Source organism: Hylobates moloch, unplaced genomic scaffold (genome assembly GCF_009828535.3).
Source record: "Hylobates moloch isolate HMO894 unplaced genomic scaffold, HMol_V3 SCAFFOLD_13, whole genome shotgun sequence".
Taxonomy (NCBI): Eukaryota; Metazoa; Chordata; class Mammalia; order Primates; family Hylobatidae; genus Hylobates; species Hylobates moloch.
In genome coordinates, this window is record NW_026652288.1 from 101,596,131 (window position 1) to 101,622,210 (window position 26,080).

At 37.6% G+C, this 26,080-nt stretch overlaps 1 protein-coding gene across 3 annotated transcripts in view; it reads right to left on the reverse strand.

Moving 5' to 3' along the window:
• The window catches only part of FGF12 (fibroblast growth factor 12), a 600,621-nt gene that overhangs the window by 15,174 nt on the left and 559,367 nt on the right, over positions 1 to 26,080 (reverse strand). For all 3 annotated transcript variants that reach the window (XM_032171917.3, XM_058427016.1, XM_032171916.2), the window contains one exon: positions 15,468 to 15,666. In XM_032171917.3, the coding sequence (XP_032027808.1) occupies positions 15,468 to 15,666 (199 nt within the window). The remainder of the gene's footprint in view (positions 1 to 15,467; positions 15,667 to 26,080) is intronic.

The window sequence follows — 26,080 nt, forward strand, 5'->3', positions numbered from 1 at the left end:
ACCATAATATATTGACTTTGTGATGATAGATGGTGTTTGTTCTATTTAATTCTTGCTTCATTTTAAAGTGAACAATTACACTTTTAGAAAAGAGAAATGTGAAATATATATCACTGAGCTTTGAAGTATTGTCGAAAAAATCCATTTTCTCTTTGTAGGATTTAGGTATGGATTTTTTCCAGGGCAGGCTTTCTATTTAATATTTTTCTATTACATTCTTTTCACTGGTGCCTGTGTTGCAAAGGCTGTTATCTGAATATGCAGGCTTTCCTTGACATCGTGATGGTTCCAATTTCCCTATTTACAACTTCTAACATTCAACAATAACTTCTATTTTAGTTATAAATTTCTTCTGAAAAAATTACAGTGAAACAATGACTTTCTTAAAAGTATGAAAAAAGTAAAATCTTGGGCATTGCTGTTATTTATAAAGCACACGGCTATAATAAACCGGGTGCCAAGTACCATCCTATGGGTACTCTCCTATTAAGCATTAGTCACCCTCATAATAATATCTAACATTAACTGGGCACTTACTATATGTTTGCACATTATACATACAAACAGTTTATTAAATGACCCTAAAAATAGATACTTTTATTGGCCTGTTTTGCAGTTGAGTAAACTGACGAACAAAGAGGGTAGCCTGTCCAAAGTAACACAGCAATACAGGGCAGTCAGCTTTAAAATCCATTTGTGATTAACCCTGGTGCCCCTGCTCTAAGCTGACAGCCTAACAGTTGAGTATGTCTAAATATGCTGAAAAACATAAAACTGTTTTGACTGGTCTTAAGTCAAAACCTTGACCCCAAACCTCATGGTTGTACACAGCTCTTTCTTTCTGGCCAATCGGCTCTCTCATTCTTCTCAAGTGACTTATTTCACACCTTCCCCTTGTACCTCAAGCTTCCAATACCACCTCAGCCCCACCACAGACTCAGGGAATAGACCTGCCTGCTTTTCTCTTTTCTTTCTTTCTTTTCTTTGTTTCTTCTTTCTTTCTTTTTTCTTTTCTTTCTTGCTTTCTCGCTTTCTCTTTCTCCCTCCCTTCCTTCCTCTTTCTTTCCTTTTTCTTCTTTCCTTCCCTCCCTCCCTCTCTCCCTCCCTCCCCCCTCTCTTCCCCCTCTCTTTCTCTCTTTCCTTTCTTTCTTTTCTTGTCTTCTTCCTTTCTTTCTCTCTTTTCCCTCCCTCCCTTCCTCTCTCTCTCTTTCCTTTTTCTTTCTTCTTTCCTTCCCTCCCTTCGCCCCTCCCGCTCTCCCTCCCCCCTCTCTCTTTCTCTTTCTCTCTTTCCTTCTCTTGTCTCTCTCTCTTTTCTTTCTTCTTCCTTTCTTTTTTCCCTCCCTCCCTTCCCTCCCTCCCTCTCTTTCTCTCTTCCTTCCTTCCCTCCCTCCTTCCTTCCGTCCTTCCCCCTCTCTCCTTCTTATTCTTTCTATTTTCCAAGACAATAGACTATCTGACTTTGCATTTCACTTAGAAAGGAGAATCAGATGAGAAATGTTTTCATGGCAAAAATTACCAACCTATGCACATCTGCCCCCACATGTTCTGACTCCTGCTTGTTACAATGCTTGCACGGTCCAGTTCTTATCTAAATCTAGAGCGCCACGGTGTACTCGATCTCAGCCCTTCTACTCAGTGTTCTTTGGTGTCCCTCTCTCCTGTAATCCCAATGTCTGCTTATCCCAGATTGTTCCCATCAGTATATAAATATACGAAATAGCTTTAAAAACAAAGAACCCTACCATGTAACTGTCATGTTTCCCACCAGCTCCCTCCTCATTTCTCTACTTCCTTTTTATAGCAGAAGTTCTCAAAAGAACTTTAATATTCAATATTACCTTCTTCTTTTCTTTGCCTCCAGTTATTATTTCTTTCCATTCAGGCTTATTTCTTACTGTTTCACTGAAATCACTCATGTCAAGTCACTACTGACCACGAGTTACAAAAGCAAAGATCAATTCTCATTTAGCAGCTTGCTAGACACTCCAGCAGTGTTGGATACAGTTAATTATTTCCTCCTTTTTGACAAGATGTTTTCACTTGGTTTCTTGAACATCAATCAAAATAGCCTAGTCTTTCTGCTGAATCACTGGCTACTCTGTTTTATTCTCCTTTGCAGGAGCCTCCTTTTCCAATAAATGTTAGTGTTCCCCAGGAGTAAGTCAGCAACTACATTCATTTTCTTAGCAGTGTGAAGAAACCAAGGAAGTATTCTCCCCATTTCTTGTCACAACTCTAGTGATGGAGGTCAGGTTGGTATTACTAATATTCTATAATGTGAGAAAGTTCCACACAATAGAATATTTTTTCCAAACAAGATAGTCTCCCCATTTGAAAAGTAGTCATAGAACCTAGGGCAGTGGTTGTCAAGCGGTGGTGAATTTGCCTTCAGTGAACCTTTGGTAATGTCTGAGACATGTGTGTTTGTCACCACTAGAGAGGACGATTTGCTATTGGTATCTTGAACATAGAGGCTACAGATGTTGCTAAATATCCTCCAATGCACTGGGAAGTGCCCCACAACAAGGAATTATACAACCCAAAGTCCCAAAATGTCAGTAGTATCTGAGTTGAGTTTTAATAACCAGTACAGGGGATTACAAGTGATTTTAAAATGTCGTATTTAAGTAGTGTGTGTGTGTGTGTGTGTGTGTGTACACATTTCAGCACACAGACCCATTATGTGCCCAGTTCATCATGCCTAACACCTAAAAGTCATCCCTGATTTCTCTCTTTATCTAACAACCTACATCCAATCCATTAGCATGCTCTATCAGGTCTAACTTCAAACTAAATTCAAAGTCATTCTCTCTACCTCTAGTTATAAAACCCTAGAGACCAATCTAATATTATCTTGCTTAAGATCCTGGCTGATTTCTCTGCAATTCTGCTCAAAATCCATAATGAATCCCCATCACATTAACCATAAAATCTAAAGTCCTGAAGGTGGTTATAAGCCCTCAGTGTATAGTCTTTCCTTTCTCTCTAAGTCCATCTCCTACCTTCCGTTCCTTTAATCAATCCATTCTAGTCACATTGGCTTTCTTGCTCATTATTAGGCTTCCTTGGATTCTATAAAAGCCTTTGGAATCTGTCAGCTTTGCCTGCAAAAACCTTGTTTGCTACTAAATTTCATTCAGATTACTGTTCAAACATCATTTACGTCATCTTCTCTAAAAAATTTACCTTCATCATCCTTTTTAAAATAGTCCCATTTTTTTTCCCTTGGAACTAATCTCTAGTGATGTTTTAAAATACTTCCTTATTTTTAATTGCGTATTTTTTACCCATTTCTAGACATAAACGCTATCAAGTCAAAATTGTCTTTCCTTGAGTACTACTGTGTCCCCATTAGTACAGTGAAAGACGCTTAGTAGGTGTTTCATAGTTATGTTCCAAATGAATATTCCTATCTACTATGCTATAGTGACTAACTGAAGAAGTCTTTGGTTGGAGTAAAGCAGATTTTTCTTTCACCTTTAAAGTCAGTGAATCTTTACTTTATCTAAGGTCCTAAACTTGGGCTGAGTTCCCTGAAATTGACCAATATAAAGGTAAAATAGATGACTTTGACACAAATGGAGCAAGGAATACTATACGGTAGATAATATTTATCAAGCTCCTTTAGTTTAGTGATATTTGAATAATCAAATAATAAGCCTCATCTTCACAGAAATAAGAAAAATCAGTGAAACAGAAAATAAACCAAGAAAGTTGACGACCACCCTTACCTTTCCTTGTATATATGGTACATTACAGAGTCTAGAAAGGAAAGAGATTCTAAGGATCATTGCATCAGACAGTTCCCTAAACTTAGTGATTCTCAAGGCATGACCCCTCACCACCACCATCAACAGCAGGAACGTTAAGAAATGCAAATTATTTGGCCAGCTCAAACCTACAGAATTAAAAATTCAGGAGATGGGGCCTAGCAATCTATGCTTCGGTGGGCTCTCTAGGTAATTCTGATGCACACTCAAATATACACACACACACACACACACACAACTGATTAAGTAACTAAATTGAATAACTTTAAGGAATAACAACGCCTATTTACGCACACACACACACACACACACACACACACAATCACATCACATTTGTAGTAGGAAAAGCATGACATCTGAAGTTACAAGGTAACAATTCTAGTTTTGCTTCTTTCTAGCCGTATACACCTAAGTGAGTTAACCTCTAGAAATGACATCTTCCTCGTGTTTAAAATAGGGATAGTAAGTCTTAACCTTCATACTTCCAAGGATTTAGTGGCTATTAAATGATACTCTGGTTCAGAAAGCATGTTGAAAGGACAATATGCCATTCAAACGGAATATAAGGTAGTGTAGCTGCTACTAATTATCGCTTTCTATTGTTGCTGTATTCTTGACAGATCCTTTGAAATTTGAGAGTGCTAGTAGTAATGAGGAGAACCAGGTATTCATTTTTAAGTGTCAATGGCACTCTGTAGTGGAGAGTTGAACAACCTGTGTGTGGGAACACTGTAGTTGGTCTGACAAATTCTGTTTTCCAAATGAAAACAATTTAACTTCTGTTTTCAATAAAACTAAAAAATTAAACTCTATAAAGAACCTCCATCGACTACTAGTTACCATCAAAGACAAATGAAGTATGATTAATCATTTTATTACTACAAATTTAATTGAATTTTCCCTGGTCCTCTGTAATTTCCAAGAGGCTAAAAGGTTAGACTGCTGTGTTAGTTAATGCACCATTGAAGATACTTAATTGTCTTAATAGCAGATCATAGAAGGGTGTGGGCAATTTAAATAAAGCAATTTCACACCTTAATTAACGTTACATGGAATCCTTTTGGAACTGTTGGAGAATTTTAAGTGCTGGTTTGGAAGAAATGTATTGCCTTAGAAATGCAGTCACTGTGCTATACATATTTACTATAGCGAGTTAGGAGATGTTGTGAACAAAAGCGTCTATATGTTCATTTAGAAAGAAAGAAAAAGCAGTATTTGCATGAAGGAGAGAGAGAGAAAGAGGAAGAATGTGTGGGGAAGAGGTAGGTGGGTTGTATTAAAGACTACATTCAGAAACCAGAAAAAGCTGGTTTGAATAAGTGTACAATGGTTTGCAGGAGGAAAGTATCACAGGCTGGCAGAAACCCAAAACGCAAAAGAAAGAGTTGCAGCTATTATCCTTTCTGTAATTAAAACAATTACTGGCAGAGAGGTTCTTTTTTTTTTGCTCCATCTTTCTGCTTTTGTCTTTTAGTATGGTTGGGTCCAAAAGAGAACCAAGGCATTTATTTCTATTTCCAGTTTATCGAAATAAAAATATCAAATTTGGCATTAGTGTCCTACCAGTTGGAATTTTATAACATCAGGACTCCTGATTTGCTCTGTTCTTTGGTGTCTTATTATGTAGTTTTGAAGGGATTGTTATTTTCCTTCCAGATTCCATTTTCATTGCCTTTAATTTCTCATGCAATGCCACATCTCACAGCATTTTTCCAATACAAAACACAATAAGACAAGGTCCATTTTCTAAGACAAAATGAAAAAGGCACTTCATGTTTGATCTGACAGAATTCTCTTGAGAAATACAACTTTTTTACAATGTCTAATTTTCATATTACTCCTTTGGAGCAGGTGGAATTTATAATAGACTTTATCTTCAGAGATGACTGAGGTGGAAGGAGATAAATTATTTTCTCAAAATTACTTAGCAAGGCTGCTCTGCCTATGGACTAGCCATTCTTCTGTTTCTTGACTTCTCCAATACACTTGCTTTCATTCAAACAAAAGTTGCTTAGCAAATCATTGCCAAATTTTGACCCAAAGAATTAGACACTTTGTATTCTTGGTTACTTGATTTCTTTTTTTTTTTTTTTTTAGGTTGCTCTAAGAGATGTCAATTTAATGAAATAATTGGCATTACCTCTACTAACTTCACATAGTAATTTAACCCTGGACTAAAACATACCTGTCTTGATAGCAGTAGGGAATGTAAAAATGTAACATATATAGTATACTTAATTTCATGTCAAAGAGACAATTTGTATTACATTAGATTTAGTCCAATATATTGATCATAATAATATGAATAAATTTAAATCCTCCGTGGCCAGATTTGACCAAAAGGAGCTTAGAAACACCAAATTCAGAACACTGCATCTCAAACTCAATGCCATCAGAAATCACCTGGACAGGGTTTTAAACCTACAGAGTCCTAGGTCATACCTAGGTTTCAAACATCAGATCACTTTGGAGATTTGGTCTGAGAATCTGCTAGCTTCTAAGAACACTACAGATGGTTCTGATACTGATGTTTGGGAAACAGCTGTTTACATTCTGCTGAGTCTTAAATCAGATTCTATGAGTTTAAAGCACCAATTATAACACAGAAAATGGATAACATGTATATGGCCGGGTGTGCATGTCTGTCCGTGTGTGTGTTTGTTAGTACTGTCTCCTCACTACAAAATAAATTGGGAGAAATAAATCAATATTCCTTTATTCCAAGTTTAATACTTCTGTATGGATGGCTCTCAACTGATCCTTAGTGATCTTATTTGGAAATATACTTATTTCTCTAGGACTCAGCTCTTGAAGCTTAAATCTTTGCAAAGTACACAGATTTTTTTTTTTTTTTTTCAGAAGGGAAGAACCAGATCCTGAATACTCAGCCACCTGCAGGAGCTCAGTAATGTGCTTTTTGAAGGAGGAGGGAGGAGAAAAGGAGGAGACTGTATTTTGTTCTTTGTCAAAGAGTATTTGACAGCTGTATCTAATACTAAAGGGGGAGGTCACCACTAAAACACTTTATATCTGGGTGAGTTACTTATCTGTGCTTTGGACAATACTCTGAAAGGGCAGAATTGAGAATCAGGAAGCCTGTGCTGTTGTCCAAAATTCCAGGGGAGGGGACCCATGTAAGTAGAGGTTTATGTGCGATGTACCTAGGAATGTGCTTAAATATCAAGTCCGTCTATCAGAATAGGTGACCCTGAAACCCCTCATTAATCCTCCTGTTCTCTAAACACAGGATGAGACGTGAAAGAGTGAAGGGAAATGGGCCAGTGGGTAATTATTATCATGTTATCAGTGCAGGACCTAACCATCCTCAAAACTGGCAGAGCTTAATTTTGGGAATCTTGACGTTCAAAAGAAAACACCAGTGGGACTGGGATAAAGGCAGACATATTTGAAAAACAAATAAGCAGTAAAAAACAACAACAACAAAAAAAACAAAAGCAAAACCCAAAACCAAAAAAAACCTACTTTGGCTTTTCCTCCCTAAGAGGTCAATTCCCTTCACAAAGGAAGGGCTCATTTACCGTGCAGTGGGGACTCTGTTCGGATGTTAACAGTATTAGCATTGGGCTTACAGGGTTAAAAAAATGCCTTTAAATATTACAAACAAAATAGTCAATAATTTTTTTGGTTAACCCATTAGCAGCAAGTTAGCTAATCTCTGATGGAGCTATCATTTTCTAATCGTTTTCTAAAAGTGTCATCTAGTTATATGCTTTATAGCTGCCCTATGGAAAAATATTATCAAAAACTTTATTTATTTATTTATTCACTTATTTTTGGGACAGAGTCTTTCTCTGTTGCCCAGGCTGGAGTGTAGTGGTGCAATCTCAGCTCCTGGCAAACTCTGCCTCCCTGGGTTGAAAGTGATTCTCATGCCTCAGCCTCCCAAGTAGCAGGGATTACAGGCGTGTACCACCACACCTGGCTAATTTTTGTATTTTTTAGTAGTGACGAGGTTTCATCTTGTTGGCCAGGCTGGTCTTGAACTCCTGGCCTCAAGTGATTTGTCTGCCTCGACTTCCCAAATTGCTGGGAATACAGGTGTGAACCACTGATCTGTCCTGAAATCTATTTAAATGTAAGTTATGGCTAGGATGCCCTTCATCCTATCCCTTCATTAAAAAAGAAATCACAAATAATGGAAATAGCTCTTAAAGCTGTAATTTATTTATTCAATAATTCAATAAAGAAAATACGTTTTTAGCATGAAGGGTTGTTGAATTTTGTCAAAGGCCTTTTCTGCATCTATTGAGATAATCATGTGGTTTTTGTCTTTGGTTCTGTTTATATGCTGGATTACATTTATTGATTTGCATATGTTGAACCAGCCTTGCATCCCAGGGATGAAGCCCACTTGATCATGGTGGATAAGCTTTTTGATGTGCTGCTGGATTCGGTTTGCCAGTATTTTACTGAGGATTTTTGCATCAATGTTCATCAAGGATATTGGTCTAAAATTCTCTTTTTTGGTTGTGTCTCTGCCTGATGGGATGTATCTCAAAATAATAAGAGCTATCTATGACAAATCCACAGCCAATATCATACTGAATGGGCAAAAACTGGAAGCATTCCCTTTGAAAACAGGCACAAGACAGGGATGCCCTCTCACCACTCCTATTCAACATAGTGTTTGTTGGAAGTTCTGGCCAGGGCAATTAGGCAGGAGAAGGAAATAAAGGATATTCAATTAGGAAAAGAGGAAGTCAAATTGTCCCTGTTTGCAGATGACATGATTGTATATCTAGAAAACCCCATTGTCTCAGCCCAAAATCTCCTTAAGCTGATAAGCAACCTCAGCAAAGTCTCAGGATACAAAATCAATCAATGTACAAAAATCACAAGCATTCTTATACACCAATAACAGACAAACAGAGAGCCAAATCATGAGTGAACTACCATTCACAGTTGCTTCAAAGAGAATAAAATACCTAGGAATCCAACTTACAAGGGATGTGAAGGACCTCTTCAAGGAGAACTACAAACCACTGCTCAATGAAATAAAAGAGGATACAAACAAATGGAAGAACATTCCATGCTCATGGGTTGGAAGAATCAATATCATGAAAATGGCCATACTGCCCAAGATAATTTATAGACACAATGCCATCCCCATCAAGCTACCAATGACTTTCTTCACAGAATTGGAAAAAACTACTTTGAAGTTCATATGGAACCAAAAAAGAGCCTGCATTGCCAAGTCAATCCTAAGCCAAAAGAACAAAGCTGGAGGCATCACGCTACCTGACTTCAAACTATACTACAAGGCTACAGTAACCAAAACAGCATGGTACTGGTACCAAAACAGAGATACAGATCAATGGAACAGAACAGAGCCCTCAGAAATAACACCGCATATCTACAACTATCTGATCTTTGACAAACCTGACAAAAACAAGCAATGGGGAAAGGATTCCCTATTTAATAAATGGTGCTGGGAAAACTGGCTAGCCATATTAGAAAGCTGAAACTGGATCCCTTCCTTACACCTTATACAAAAATTAATTCAAGATGGATTAAAGACTTACATGTTAGACCTAAAACCATAAAAACCCTAGAAGAAAACCTAGGCATTACCATTCAGGACATAGGCATGGGCAAGGACTTCATATCTAAAATACCAAAAGCAATGGCAACAAAAGCCAAAATTGACAAATGGGATCTAATTAAACTAAAGAGCTTCTGCACAGCAAAAGAAACTACCATCAGAGTGAACAGGCAACCTACAGAATGGGAGAAAATTTTCGCAACCTACTCATCTGACAAAGGGCTGACATCCAGAATCTGCAATGAACTCCAACAAATTTACAAGAAAAAAAAAACCCCATCCAAAAGTGGGCAAAGGACATGAACAGACACTTCTCAAAAGAAGATATTTATGCAGCCAAAAAACACATGCAAAAATGCTCATCACTGGCCATCAGAGAAATGCAAATCAAAACCACAATGAGATATCATCTCACACCAGTTAGAATGGCCATCATTAAAAAGTCAGGAAACAACAGGTGCTGGAGAGGATGTGGAGAAATAGGAACACTTTTACACTGTTGGTGGGACTGTAAACTAGTTCAACCATTGTGGAAGTCAGTGTGGTGATTCCTCAGGGATCTAGAACTAGAAATACCATTTGACCCAGCCATCCCATTACTGGGTATATACCCAAAGGACATAAATCATGCTGCTATAAAGACACATGCACACGTACGTTTATCGCGGCACTATTCACAATAGCAAAGACTTGGAACCAACCCAAATGTCCAACAACGATAGACTGGATTAAGAAAATGTGGCACATATACACCATGGAATACTATGCAGCCATAAAAAATGATGAGTTCATGTCCTTTGTAGGGACATGGATGAAACTGGAAACCATCATTCTCAGTAAACTATTGCAAGGACAAAAAACCAAACACCGCATGTTCTCACTCATACGTGGGAATTGAACAATGAGAACAGATGGACACAGGAAGGGGAACATCACACTCCGAGGACTGTTGTGGGGTGGGGGAGGGGAGAGGGATAGTATTAGGATATACACCTAATGCTAAATAAGGAGTTAATGGGTGCAGCACACCAACATGGCACATGGATACATATGTAACAAACCTGCACATTGTGCACATGTACCCTAAAACTTAAAGTACAATTAAAAAAAAAAAAGAAAATATGTTTAGACCATGTTTGCATGTAAATTCTATGCTAGGTTCTATGAAGGAACATGGTTTTACAGTAAAGGGCTTATAATGACTGCCACACAATGTCATTGCCAAAGAACTTCTTTAGAAATCATCCAGTCCAATTTTTTTTTTTTTTTGCTGAGTAGGAAATAAAACTTGTTAGAATTCACCAGAAAAGAAGTGATGCATTGTTTATTCTTTCTTGCCTAGCTTGAATATGGCATTCCATTAACTGTTTTATCTGATTGTTTACCAATGTGTTTCTCACTATATCAATCATGTATTCCTGTCTCAATTTTGCATGGTTTAAAACTAGTTTACTATTCAAGTTGCATCATAGTATAAGATTTCTGCTTTGCTATCACTGACTTTTCTGAGTATTTGCATATTCATAGGCTTACTTCAGATTGAAGGGCAATACAGTGCAGAGGTTACGTGCATAGGCATTGACATTAGGGTTCCTGGACTGCAACCCCAGTTCTGTATTTAGCCCCGTGGTTTTGGACTGGGTTCTTAATTACTTTAAATTACATTTCCTCATCTATAAAATGAGGATAAAAATATAGAACTATTGTGAGGCTTAACAGAGATAACATATGCAACCTGGCTAGCAAATTGTAAATTGATAAGCTGCATACAGAAGTAGTAAGACTAGTAATAGCAGTAATGGTGGCAGCAAAAATAATTTGGGTATCCCAGCAGCGAGAAAAAAGGTTTCAATGTCCAGTAGATTAATTCCTAACACAACCTCAAGTGTACATATCTTTGATAATAATGGTAACCTGTCAAAATCATTTAAGGATATAATGTATAACTGCATGGAGAATCATAAGGTAATTGTTCACATTTTCTGTATTATAATGACATCAAAGCACATAGGAGGCAGAAGAGAACCAACCAATTTCATGTGTTTCATGTAAGTTATAAGAGCGTGATAATCTCCAATAATCTGCAAGAACTTTTATTTCTAAGGGGTAGGGATATATTGCAGATTTTTAAAAAGAGAAGCAATTAGGAGACATTTATTCCAGATCATTTACTAGGGCCCACTATGTTAAAGTTACATCTACATCTTTCTCAGACCTCAGACTGTAGCCTATCTTATCAGTTTTAAATGGGGTTTAAGAACTTGATTGTTCAAGTCAGAATGCTTTGGTTTCAATTCTGGCTTTGCCAATTGCTAGCTGCATGATTTAGGACAAATTACTCAATATCTCTGTTTCATTATTCATGTTTGTAAATGCGGATAATACTGGAACCTACTTCATACAAATGGAATGAAAAGTAAGAGACAGTAATTGAGACGTGCTTAGAATAGCACCTGTTAGCTAAGATTGTTCAATAAAGTTAGTTCCCTAAGAAAGACAAAAGGTAAAGAAGACATTTATAGGAAATGAGAAGGTATTTGGCCTAAAACCAATTAAGTATTTTTTTCATTTTTGGAAGTAATTATCATATTCTACATACTTCACACCTAGAGAGACAAAAATCCTTGGAAGTGAATCGAAATATTAGTGAGTCTGATTTAGAATGCACTTTTTTCCAGAACAAAAAGAAAATCATTCTAAAGGATCAGTCGATAACATAAAGTAAAAACATGATAATCTACCAAAGGATGTCAATCAGAAAATTAAGAAATCAGAGATATTCTAAAATTAAGAGGATGGAAGGCTGAAGCACAGTTTTTAGTGTCTCAATACCCATTGTGCCATAACCCCTAGGCACAGAACATTTATTTGGTGTATGGCTATCAAAAAAAAGAAAAAGACTACATTCTTAGCTTCTTTACACCTAAGTATGACTATTTGACTAGGTTGTGGCCAGTGGGATAAGTATCATATGGCAGTTACCAGGGACAACTTGAAAACAAAACTGGCCCTGGCTCTTCCTTCTGTCTTCTTCACCTCTCCTCTGCCATCTGGCTGGAATAAGATGCTGGTTGGATCATGGGCAGATCCAGGGCCAGCATGTGTGGTTGTGTTCATGGTGCAGTGCACAGTGGTAAATGAGCCATAGCAAAACACTGGGGAGAGAGGTACTAAAAGCTGCATGCAGCCAAGGCCCCACCAATTGGGAAAGCACAGTACCAGCTAGGATAGCTGGTCTCTAAATTTGTTTTGTGAGAGAATAAAAAACTTTATATGATTAAGCTGCTGTTAATATGGGTTTGTGTTGTATGAAGACAACCTTAATTCTAATCCATACATATAGGAATGTCCAGTTGTACATGTACCCGGTCATCCAAACCCACGAGGAAACTCGATTAACCAAAGTACAGATAGCAGCTACAATTAGGAGGGTAGGTTATAAGTGTATATATATATTTTTTATATATATATTTTTTGAGACGGAATCTTGCTCTGTCACCCAGGCTGGAGTGCAGTGATGTGATCTCGGCTCACTGCAACCTCCGCCTCCCAGGTTCAAGTGATTCTCCTGCCTCAGCCTCCTGAGTAGCTGAGATTACAGGCACGCGCCACCATGCCCGGCTAATTTTTGTATTTTTAGTAGAGACGGGGTTTCACCATGTTGGTCAGGCTGATCTCGAACTCCTGACCTCGTGATCCTCCCACCTTGGTCTCCCAAAGTCCTGGGATTACAGGCGTGAGCCACCAAGCCCGGCCTAGGTGTATTTTTAAGTGGGGTCAGGAGGGCGAAGTTCAACATAAAGGGCATTATCCATAAAGGGAATAAAGAAAACGTATGGATTTCTTTTCTTCATACTTTCCTAAATTCTCCAAAATTTGTTAATGACCTTGTACTACTTTTACAACGAGAAGAAAATCAATGTAAATGAACAAATAAAAATGATGCAATAATTAAGAGCATAATTCATCAAACATTTCATTTTTGAGAATCCACATATTTCCCTGTGAAAATATTATTAGCTTCTCAGGTGCCCTTTGCTTAACCCTAAGAAGCAGGCACTTGCCTGCCTTTATTCATACAGCACTTGGAGTGTTTTTGTCTGCCTAATCCCTACCGCTCATCTCAAATTGCAGGAACCTGGCCTAGCCCTGAAGGTAAGTTTAAATATTAGCTTCTCAATGGTATCTTACTTTTTGTGAAAATAATAGCCTTTTTCTCTGCGTCCCAATATAAATCCTATATATTGCATCACTTTCTACATTTTACCATTACTCTGAGTAAACATATATCACACCTCTAAGAATATCATGAAATTCTCTGGCGCATATATTCTTCTTTGTCTTTATACTTTTCTATTCATTAATTCATTCACATGTTCACTTTTCAGACAACTGATTATCAAATATCTCTCTATGATATGCCAACTACTATAGAAGACAAAGGGAGATATGAAGAAAAATAAAACATGTTCTGTTCATTCAAAGAGTGAGCTAACCGTGAATAAGAGGAGACAGAGTGGCAACGGGCAAATTTAATGTCATAATTTCTATGGGAGAGAAATGTATGCAATGACAAGGTGACAGAATGTTTAGTTCTACTTGAAGAAAGTCAAGAAGGCCATCATGGAAGTATTGACTCTTGAATTATTTTTTTACAAAGACTAATAGACATTTTCCAGGCAGATGAGATAAATGGATAAAAACTAAAGGAACGGGGGTGATGAACAACATGAGGCCAATAAGAATTAAAATAGGCCAGGCATGGTGACTCATGCCTGTAATCCCAGCACTTTGGGAGGCCGAGGTGGGTGGATAACCTGAAGTCAGGTGTTTGAGACCAGCCTGGCCAACATGGCTAAACCCCGTCTCTACTAAAAATACAAAAATTAGCTGGGCGTGGTGGCGGGCGCCTGTAATCCCAGCTACCCAGAAGGCTGAGGCAGGAGAATCACTGGAATCCGGGAGGCTGAGGCTGCAGTGAGCCGAGGTTGTACCATTGCACTCCAGCCTGGGTGACAGAGCAAGACTCCGTCTCAAAAAAAAAAAAAAAAGAAAATATACTGCAGGAAAGAAAAGTTCATTTCATGTGCTGAATACACAGCATGTGACGAGTCCTGAGAGGGGCTAGGGGCTTTGAATATCACATTTTATCCAGTGCTTGGAACATTGGAAGATAGTATTGACTTAAATGTTTGCAGTCACAGTGCTATGTACTATGCACCAGGCATTGTGTACACTGGTTGACTGACAATGCCATATGAGATATTCAGGGGACAGCAAGCTTGACTAAGTCACAGAGTTGCAATGCACTGTCTCAATTTTCTCATTTCCGCAGACAAGGATGCTGCTGAGCCAATGTTTAAAATGATTATAATGTGACTTTCAGAGGAGAAACAAGCTTACTTAGCCTGTAGTAGAAAGCTTGGCTGAATTCAGGAAATGTGGTTACCCGAATGACATACTGTCATCCTCGTTAAGGAACTTCTGAGGGAACATAGCCTAGCTGCCAAAAATCGGTTTCCTCAGAAAAAAAAAAGTTTACTTTAATGGTAAGTTTGAAATAAATGAACAGAGTATTAAATGATTATGAGAGGAAAGGTTATAGCTCACCTAAGAAGGATACAGTGCAATACGGTAAATATAAAAGTATCAGTTGTTTTTCAAGGGTGTATCTTGAGAAATTAAATTATTAGGTTTAAAAAAGGAGGAAATTACATACTAGATAGTAACTACCACACCTTTTCTACTTTCAAAATTTTTCCAGCTTGTATATTCAGGCATTTTTTTTAAGTGCCAAGTATTTGTAATAGAATTTTCCTTTTTTTTTTGTTATAGGAAGAGATTCCCAGCTATTATGGAGGCTGAGGCAGGAGAATTGCTTGAATCCGGGAGGAGGTGGCAGTGAGCCAAGATTGCGCCATTCCAGCGTGGGCGACAGAGCAAGACTCCGTCTCAAAAGAAAAAAATAAAAAATAAAAGGAAGAGATACTATTGTGTTTTCTGAATGTTTGTTTTGAATCTTTCTTCTGATCTGTTGCATTCCAGGCAAACTCTCTGGAGCAAAAGGGCAAGGAGCAGAATTGATGTTAACACACAGATAAGGGTCCAACAAAGACAGTCAGTTGGTTTCATACCTTCAATAGGTTTCGGTACAAAATGTGATGAGGGCTTCGTTTTCTTCACTCTGTTCCCCTTCATAATTTGACCTTCTTTATTGAGTCCCAGAAACCAAGCTCGGCCTGATTCTTGCTGGCGGTACAGTGTGGAAGAATAGATCACATAGTAATTTTCAAACACAGATTCCTTGAATTTGCATTCTGGAGTGAAAACATCCTGTAGAAAAAAAAAAGACACAAAAAAGAGAAATGATTTAAAGGTGAATCAGCAAATGCTTAAATCCAATAAGCTTGAAATCCATGTCCTCTGTTAAGAACAAATGAAAGGCAATGACACATAGTTTCTGTTAGCCTTTGGTTATAAAGATTCATCATACAAAATCAAAAAACATGATTTCCTTTCTAGCCAACCTTTAGCCCAGAGATAATAACTTGCTCAGGCTTGAAGCTAGGTAAAAATCATTCACGACTGTGGCCAAGCCTGCGCTCTGATCCTAGCAATATGTTTTGTAAACTAAAGTGATTGGCCATTCCTCATTTACTCACCCTTAACATGTAAATAAGGAACTAAAATGTATCCTGGAAATCAAAATCAAATATAACCGCAGCAAACACAGGCACACAAGGTGCTTTTGAAGCGACTATTCTGTATATACAAAAATGTATTAATTACATAACCACAGCCTGGTCAGGAAAATCACCAATTTTCCTAATGTCGGTAACTTCCTCTTTAATTTCGTTAAAACAAACATTTTTTTTCCTTAGTAATGAAAATCTCAGGTAAAAAGCCCAGGAATAATAGAAAAAAATTACTATTGAAGAAAATTACTGATAGTAATTCCTATTACTATTGACCTCAGTGAAACACAGAATGAGAGTTTTAGTCTCAGAAGAAACTGTAAGATCCTATACTTCAACATTTGGTAAGTGAGAAAACCAAAAGGTTATATGATTAATTCAAACATACATTTAAAAAACTACTGAGTCAATGCCAGAGCTCACATTTATTGCTTCACAATCACAGCCTCTCAGGCTCACCTTTTCTGCCTGAGTCTTGTTTAGTGACTTGTAATGAGATTTAAAAATCAATACAATAAAATCATATCCTAATATGTCACATGAACAAAATGTATTTTGTGGAAGGAAGAAAGTTCTCCCCTTCTGAGATCAGCAGAAGAAAAACAAATGCCATTGCATCTTCTTCAGCTGCAATGAATCAAGAGTCCTACATGTGAGACATATTCACCATAGTCACCATCTTCCTCTCCATGAACTGGAAGAATTTCAATGTGAGACCACCATGATTTAATGCAAGCAAACCTGGAATTAAGTTATTAATGAATACAGGAATATTAATGAATATAGGTTGTTTGAAACCATGTCCTTGTAGGTGATACTGCCATGCTAATCTCCTTATTTGTAAGAGTGCTCTCTCTCTCTCTCCTCTTTCTCTCTCTCTCCTTTTTTTTCTTTTTCTTTTTGTAAGAGGTGGGGTCTTGCTATGTTGCGTAGGCTGGCCTCAAACTCCTGGGCCCAGAAGATCCTCCCACATCAGCCTCCCAAGTAGCTAGAACTACAGGTGTGTACCACAGCACCCAGCTTGTTTTTGAATAGTTCTAACATTATAGACTAAGAAAAATGAGACTAAGAAAACTGGAGTAGGCTGGGCTGTGGTAGCTTACCTCTGTAATGCCAGCACTTTGGGAGGTTGAGTTAGGCAGATCATTTGAGGTCAGGAGTTCGAGACCAGCCTGGCCAACGTGGTGAAATCCCATCTCTACTAAAAATGCAAAAATTAGCCGGGTGTGGTGGCAGATGCCTGTATTCCCAGCTACTTGGAAGGCTGAGGTGGGAGGATGACTTGAACTGGGGAGGTGGATGTTGCAGTGAGCAGAGATTACACCCCACACTCCAGCTTGGGTGACAGAGTGAAATTGATCTCAAACCCCCCTCAAAAAAAAGTCCAAGAAAACACCCCCCAAAGAAAATTGGAGTATAAAGGTGGTTGTAGATAGTAAGATAATAAGAATAGCAATAAATTAATACTATGTTTATATTAATACTGAAATATGATTTCTTAGAGTACTTTGAGTTTTAAGTAAATGAACTACTAGCTTAAGAATCAAAGAAACAAATGACCATGAGATACTACTTCACATCCACTATAAAGGCTCTAATTTAAAAATGGACATTATAAAGTGTCTAGGAGGATGTGGAAAAACTGGAACTCACATACATTGCTGGTGGATATGTAAAATGATGCAGAAGCTGTGGAAAATAGGTTGGCAGTGCCTCAAAAGGTTAAACATACAGTTCCCACACAATCCAAAAATTCCACTTCTAGGTATAGTTCTAAGATTAATGAAAACATATGTCCACACAAAAACTTGTGCACAAATGTTCATAGTGACATCATTCATAATGTGGAAACAACTCAAACATCTATCAAGTGATGAATGGATAAATACAGTGTGATAGTTCTACAGAATGCAACTGTAATACCATTCAATTATAAAAAAGAATGAAATGCTGATTTATGGGGCAACAAGATGAACCTCATACACATTATGTTAAGTGCAAGGAGCCAGACATAAAAGGCCGCATGTATTATTCCATTTATATGAGATGTCCAGAATAAGCTAATCCAGAGATAGTAAGTATAGTAAGTATCAAGGGTTGGGGAAGGAGGTGAGATGGATAAGGGTGGGGTGACTGTTTTGTTGGAGGGATGAAATATTCTAGGATTAGATACCGGTGATGTTTGCAAAACTTCCAGAATGTACCAAAAACCACTAAAGCATGCATACATTTTTAAAATGCCAATTACGTGGCATTCCATTGATATCTCAATGAAAAAGAATCAGATAAGGTGATTAAAGAAAGTGAGGGAAGGAATGAAACTATTGCACATTCCTTGCCTGGCAGCAAAGGGCTACATGATAACCCATGTGAAGGAAAACCAGCTCTTCGAAGGCCTTGTCTCAATATTGCCAGGACAGAGTTTAATCATTGCCAAGTATATGGATAAAAGTAATTCAGATTCAATTTAGATGATAATATTAAGTTCTGGTTTTCTTCTAGGACTAATAAAGTATTATTGAAATGCTTAAATTTAGGTATGGATTTTAGTTCATTTTCTTTTAAAAACAAACTAAAGTAATCCCAAAGCTTTTTTTTTTTTTTTCTAGATCTAGCCCAATACTAACAAACAGTATTAAACCTAGATGCTATGCTAAGGAACTCTGGAAAGTTCAAGCAATATATTCGATGTATAAGATTTCAGACTTTATAAAGAAGTTAGGGAATAAATAATTCCTTTTTTGTGTAAGTACATATCATCATATATGTAGATAGTGATAAAACCTTCTTATGAATGTACATCACAGAAACATGTAAATTTGAAAATAGATATAAAGCTGCTTAGTGATAGTGCAATTTGGCACCTTTATTTAACAAGGTAACTAAAGCTCATGATAGTGAAATAATTGTCCCCAGTGTCATAGGAAGTTAGTGGCAGATCCAGACCCTGTGTTGAACAACGGGCTCCTCGCTGCTGGTTCGGTACTTCTTCCAATGCCACACATTGCTTTCCTACTGCATACGCAATCCTGCTTTTGATGCCAAGCTTGATTTGAGCAAGCCTTAGTCATTATTATAGAAACCGTATCAGTGATGTATAATTACCACATTGTCATTTATACATGAGAAAAACAACACTCTCATTTAATAAATAATGACTCTCAGGTTTCTGTTTCATACTTGTTTAACATTCCCTCCCGAAACAGTAAAAGTCAGAGATACTGTACAGGAGCTGGAGTCCTGGGGTCCCGAGCCAGGAACAGCATTAGACAGGAACTGGGCTTTGAACTACTAAATTGACAAATGGGGGATTTCTTACACAGCATCCAGGTCCTAATCAGCAATGAAAAGCCAAGTGGAGTTTTCCATTCAGTATAATTCCAACAGGGCTATGAGGAGTCAGAATCTGAAAATGAGGCAGCTATTAATACCCGACCAGGGCAAGACATTTCCGGCTGGAAACATGGCAGGAGTTTGCTGCAGGCACTTGTGTGGACACAGGCAGGCTCCCCTATAAACTGGACGGGAAAATCTTAATGGCACTGAACCGGCTTGGATAGTCATTCTAAGTAGAACCTTTACAATTTATGTGCAGTTTCAATTTCAATACGGAGTTGGGCATCAAAGAATTTACACTGTATTTGCTATTATGCCTCTTTTTTTTGTAATAAGAAATCAGAGCCCTACACATGTAGTAAAAAAAAAAAAAAAAATCAGGGTTTTCCTTCTGGCTTCACACGTATTAGCTGTGGATTTTAGGTAAGTGATTACAGTTCTCTAAATGTCACATTTTCAACTGTAAATTGAGTTGTTTTAAGGAAAATCATGCATATGGACACGTTTTAAATGTTTGAATTTAACAACCTCCAACTCATCATTATTCAGTTTTCACATAGCAGGAAAAATACAATGAATCCTATAACAAGGCACTCAATTCTGCCTTTGTCACATGTTTATATCCGTTCCAACATCCGACCTTGTGCCATAAGAGTAGTTAAGGCAGGTTACAAATATATAGACACTTTAAAAATAATCTAAAGCTTTTGGCAAAGACTTAGACAATCACATATATTCAGAAGGGGTTCTGTGGTTATAAAATATGTGTTCAGATTGACAAAAAATCTAATGTATAACGGAAACAGGCAGGCTTGGGGTCAAAAGTGATAAAATCCTTGGCCACCTTGATCCAGTGCATATAATAGAAAGCAGAGTAAATAATCAGTGTAAGAAGGATGATTTCATTTCTTTTGTAAGACTAACCAGTAGTCATGTTGCATCTCATGAGTGTTTCTTCTTCCTATAGTCTTGAGCCCTCAGTTCAATGTAGGCATCAGAGAAAACTTACAGAACTCTGTTGAAATAGAAACAACCCCATGTTCTCTTCTATGTCATATGTGTAGATATGTGAAATGATAGGTCTATTTTTCACAATTATTACTTTAAAACCTGCCCATTCTTCAACTTCCACTCACTTTGATTTCAGCGGAAAATGAATATTTTGATGGTGTTCCGAAATTATTTTTGAATGCTCCCTCTGTTAGCAGCATTTGCAGAACTGAGTTTTTGTTCTATCATGGTATAAGCCAATATTTGACAAATCCTTTTTCACATTCCAAATACCTGTCTACCTTATCCTTGCCTCAAAAGTTAAAATCTCCAACTCATTTTAATCCAGATGATGAATGAATGCTGGAACCCTACGTAAGCCCAACATGATCACTCAGGACCCCTTCTAGTCTCTCCTTATCTCATGGAATTCCAACCTACTCTCCCTAGAATGCTCCCTGACCCCAACTTCATAGTTTCATACTCTACCTTGCTTCCTCTCTAACACTGAATTTCTTCCTGTTTCTTCTCCCTGCACTTAGACAACTGTCTACACAGTTTCTGGCTTCTTAGGGTCTGCCACTGCCCAGGAAAAGTCCTTTCCTCTCTAGTCAGCCTCTAACTGTGTCAGCTTTGGCCTTTCCCACCACCCCATCTGAATGGAATTCCCCTTACGATGTAAACATCATGAAGGATAAACAGACAGAAATTTAGAGATTTTAGTGAATAAATGGATAAAATGCTGTATCTTTTCAGGTTTGACTTCCACTGTCAACATTGTTTTCGTCATACGCTAATTTCTTGCAATGCCCCCACTTCCTAACCCTCAAGCTGTACTTTGCTCAAGCCGTTCTCTCCATTTCTCTATCAAATAGGACCATAACAGATGCTCTTCCAAGTCTCTTTCGGCTACAGCAAACTTTCCTTCCTTTCACTTCTCATAATATTTGATATTTCTTTTAGTATTTAATGTGTTCTGTCTTGAATCACGATGGTTTTTCTTGCTCCTATAGCAGACAACGGGAGCTTTGGTTCATAGGGACATAATCCTCTTCAATGCTTTTTATGAAGCCAAGCAATTCAGCACCCAGTTTATTCTTGTTTAAATAAATGTAGCAATAATTTAAGTCAAGGAAACAGCAAAGGCTATGTGATGAGATAGAACTGATTGACAGTACTGATTCAGTCCCTTTACCTGTATAAACTTGGACGTGCTATTTAATTTTGTTAAAATCTCTTTTTCTATTACATTAAACTGGGAGCAATAATTCTCACATTAAAAATGTGTTGAAGATTAAGTAAAATGACAAAGATTACTTCCCAAAATCTTTGTCCTTGTTTCAATATCAAGTTTTTCCTACATAATTAGCTAACAGATGATGTATGGTAAGTTTAATAACAAATAACAACCATTCATTTATAGGTTGCAAGCAAATTTTGTTCAAGATGTAAATATAACATTGTGGATCACATAACTTATTCAAGAAAAAAATATTTTCCATTCTGTCTCCAACTAACGCATTCCCTTTCTTATTTTCTATTCCAGACCGTTATATTATACGACGCCCATGTTTACATGTTTGATTTACTAATAATGTTTGTAAAACTGCGTAAGTTAAAAGTAACCACTTACAAGGTCCTACAGAATAATTATATCAAGACATCAAATGAACAGAATAGAAAAACAGAATTGTCCAGGACACATGGAGAATAGTAAGTATCTTCCGGAAAATCATGTGGATTATCTAAATTTCTGACTTGTCATTCACTGACAATTGTCTCCCTGACCTTCAGCACGCCAGTTAACCTCTCAACTTCCTGCACTGTACACTGAAGATACGTTTACTATACAGACTCAGAGCATTGTCATGATCAAATTAGTTAACAGATATGAAAGCTCTTTGATAACTACAAAGGCCTATAAAATTATTTGAGATTATTTCTTTTCACAGACGACTTTGATATGATAACTTTAAAGGCTTCTACATTTTAGTATGACATCTGCTCAGAATAAATTTCTTGAAAGGTAAAGAATGTTATGTGATTCACTGAGAACCGCTTTTGCTCCCATGAGCTTTACTTGCCAAATGCATGCTTTCCAACTCAAGTAGGAATACAGCACTTGGTAGCACTGTATAGTTAATATAATTACACGATACCGTAACCATAATTCATCTTCACTCTGCTCTTTGCGGATCCCTGTTTCCTCCTCACTGCTCTGGCTGAGATAACCCTGGGTGAATGTACAATGAGTGAACGCTCATTGTACTCAGCCACTCGTCTCCTTGCTGTTGCTGAAACACAATAAGCATGTCCCATTTCAAATCCTTCATAATCAATATTCCTTGTTCTTGAAAATGTCTTCAGTAACATATTAATATGGTTTGATCTCTTATTTCATTCAGGTTACTGCTTAAATGTAACTACCTCAGAGAAAGCTCCCTTGACTACCTTATATAATTTAGCACTTCAGCCACCTTCTAACCCTTTACCTTGCTTTTGTTTTCCTTCATAACTTGACCCTTTCTGGCATTATAACACATATGAATTTGTTTAAGCTTCTTGAGAGTAGCCACCATGATTGCTATATTCTCTTCGTATTCCCAACGGTTCTAGGAATTAACCAAAAAATCGATTCCAACAAAATAATTTGGTGAAAATACATCATAAAATCTGAATTTTTTATTCCTGTATATCTCTCAGTTGTGATCAAATGGGAAAGGCCTCTTTCTTAGGCTCCCAGTTTCTCTAAATGTAAAAAAGAAATGCCAAATTACGCAATCTCAAATGTCGCTTTTGTCTTACTTTATAGCTATATTATTCATATTAAATACATAATGTATTAAAATTAAAGAGCCTATATAAAATGTTGTTTCTTCAAAAATAGAGCTTTCCTACCAAGGAAATGGTGGCAATATATTATTATTTAATAAGCAAAGAAAAGTTAATCAGAGAAATAGACTTTGCTATTGTATTAGTAATTATGACTAATGATTCTCCATATTGGTATGTAGAAATTATTGAATTTTCAAGCATATGCCAGATAAAAAAAAAAAGGGGCCTCTGATTTTGGTTCTATCCTTTCCACTTAAAACCCCAAATCTAAACTTTTTTTTTTTTTCCCAGAGGGAGTCTCACTCTGTCGCCCAGGCTGGAGTGCAGTGGTGTGATCTCGGCTCACTGCAACCTGCACTTCCCTGGTTCAAGCAATTCCCCTGCCTCAGCCTCCTGAGTAGCTGAGATTACAGGTGCAAGCCATGCCCTAATTTTTTTGTATTTTTAGTAGAGACGGGGTTTCACCCTGTTGGCCAGACTGGTCTCTAACTCCTGACCTCAGGCAATCCACCCACCTTGGCCTCCCAAAGTGCTGGGATTACAGGCATAAGCCACTGTGCCAGGCCTAAACTCTTTTTAATGTATATAACCACCTTCTCTGTTTGCTGTGCAACCTTGTGGATTCAGTTTTGTATAAGAAAGAAAGGAATCAAAAACAACTGGGGAATCTTCCAACACAATTTACATCCAACAACTCCACAGACAGTCTCTTGGGTTATTCTCGCTGGATATTTGGCTGTGAAGCTTCCGATTTGCTAACTTCATTAATGGCCTTTAGATGGAGAGAACTTGAAAATCCTTGCTATAATAGCTGCTACTTTGTTAACCCTGTGGTCAGACATAATGATATTAAATCAAGCAAGAGAACTATTGTTTTACATCCTGACAAGAGGCAAAGAAAATGCCAAATTACATTATCTCAAATGAATTTTTTTGAAAAAAAAATTGGGATTGCTTTGACTAGAACAAGTCTAATTTTATAACTTAAAAAAAAAAACAACTCTGCAGATACGGAAACCTTTGTCTATACACTTTTGAAATAATTTTTACTGGAAAACTACTGAGCTGATTCCTCTAAAAATAAAGGTTCTTTGTTAACATATTCTTTGCAACATCTGAAAAGGAAACAAAGTAAATTTATGCCAACATAAAATAATGCAACCTGTGATGTACTGGAAATGTAATGTTGCAGGTAGATAGACACAAATATTCAAACCCTTGATTTTTGACTTTGAGCAAGTTACTTAATTTCTCTGAAACTCAGTTTCACATCTGTAAGTTAAGGTTACTTATATCATCACTGTAAGGTTGACTTTTTTTTTTTTTTTTTTGAGACAGTCTTGCTCTGTTGCTCAGGCTGGAGTGCAGTGGCACAATCTCTGCTCACTGCAACCTCCGCCTCCTGGGTTCGAGTGATTCTCATGCCTCAGCCTCCCAAGTAGCTTGGATTACAGGTGTGTGCCACCACACCGGCTAATTTTTATACTTTTAGTAGAGACAAGGTTTCACTATATTGTCCAGGTTGGTCTCGAACTCCTGACCTCAAGGGATCTGCCTCCTTTGGCCTCCCAGAGTGCTGGGAATACAACCGTGAGCCATTGCATCCAGCCAGGTTGTGATTATTAGACTAGACAATGAAGGTGTGTTAAGCATGTAGTACCTGACTTATTACTCACTCTCCTTACTCCTGGTTACAATTTCAGGGGATAACTGATATCACAAATGAGAATGCAGTAGCCTGAGCAGCAGGCAGAGAAAAGTCACTGTACTTGTGGATCCACATAACGTGTCATGAAGATCTCTTACCTGTGACAGATTAATTAAGATTATCTTGCTTAAGGCTCAACTTGGCCGTCTATATATAGAGAACACAGAGCTATCAGGTCACTTTTCTTTCTCTGGTAGAGAAATTTGGTGCCATCAACTGGAGATAAGTGATGTGGTAATTTCAGGTTCTTATCACCTCCTAATGAGGCATTATACCACAATACCATTGGACTCAGCCTCTAGCCAGAAGACTGTAAGTATAGAAGTGAGGTGGGAGAAAGCCAGTGGGTGAGGGGTATATTATATTACAATTCATTGTTATCATCAAAATAATTTCCAGGAGCTTCAATGTTCTAGAGACGACATATCTAGAGCAGATATTGGAGGGGCAGCACAATTCTCCATTGAAAATGGCTTTGGTTCTTACCAAGTGAGCATGTGCACAGTACATAACCATGTGTCCCACTATGATTGAACAGGAAAGTCATGGCAAGATATGTGCTTCTAGTGCCTCAGCCTCTGTCTTCGTTTCCGGGGATAAGGATGAAAGTGGGGATGTTGTCAAATGTACATATTTCAATTTAAACATTCTTCTGCTTTTTGGCAAGTCACATTTCATACACTAAAGGGCACGAGAAATTATCAACTAAGGCTAAAAAATGTATTTTTTACATGAGATTTCCTAATTTTCAAAACTTCTGTGTCAACTCCCATGAAGTCAAACTAACTGATATCAAACTTAACTTCCCGATGTAAGCATTTATAAAACTGGACAATGTATATGAGGTAGCAGATTCCAGGCACTTGTCAGCTGGAACTGTGGGTGTTTGATCTTTGAGAGAAGGCAGATACACAGGAGGTAAGCACCATGTATTTGCTTGGCTCTGTGTTGGTTTTCTTGCTTTCTTCAAGGGGCACTTTCCAACTCTGAAGTGGGAAGGTAAAGCTGAAGGACAGCACTGTGGTTTTGTGAAGCTGAGGAGGCAGAAACTGTAGTTCGAGATTGCTAAGGTGACTTGAATTTGTGGAGCAAGGTGCCAGTGAAAAAGGGCTGGAGGGAATGAGGGGCAGGAGACTGTACGGAGATCTCCTGCAGATCCTGGGTTTACAGAGAGAAAAGCACA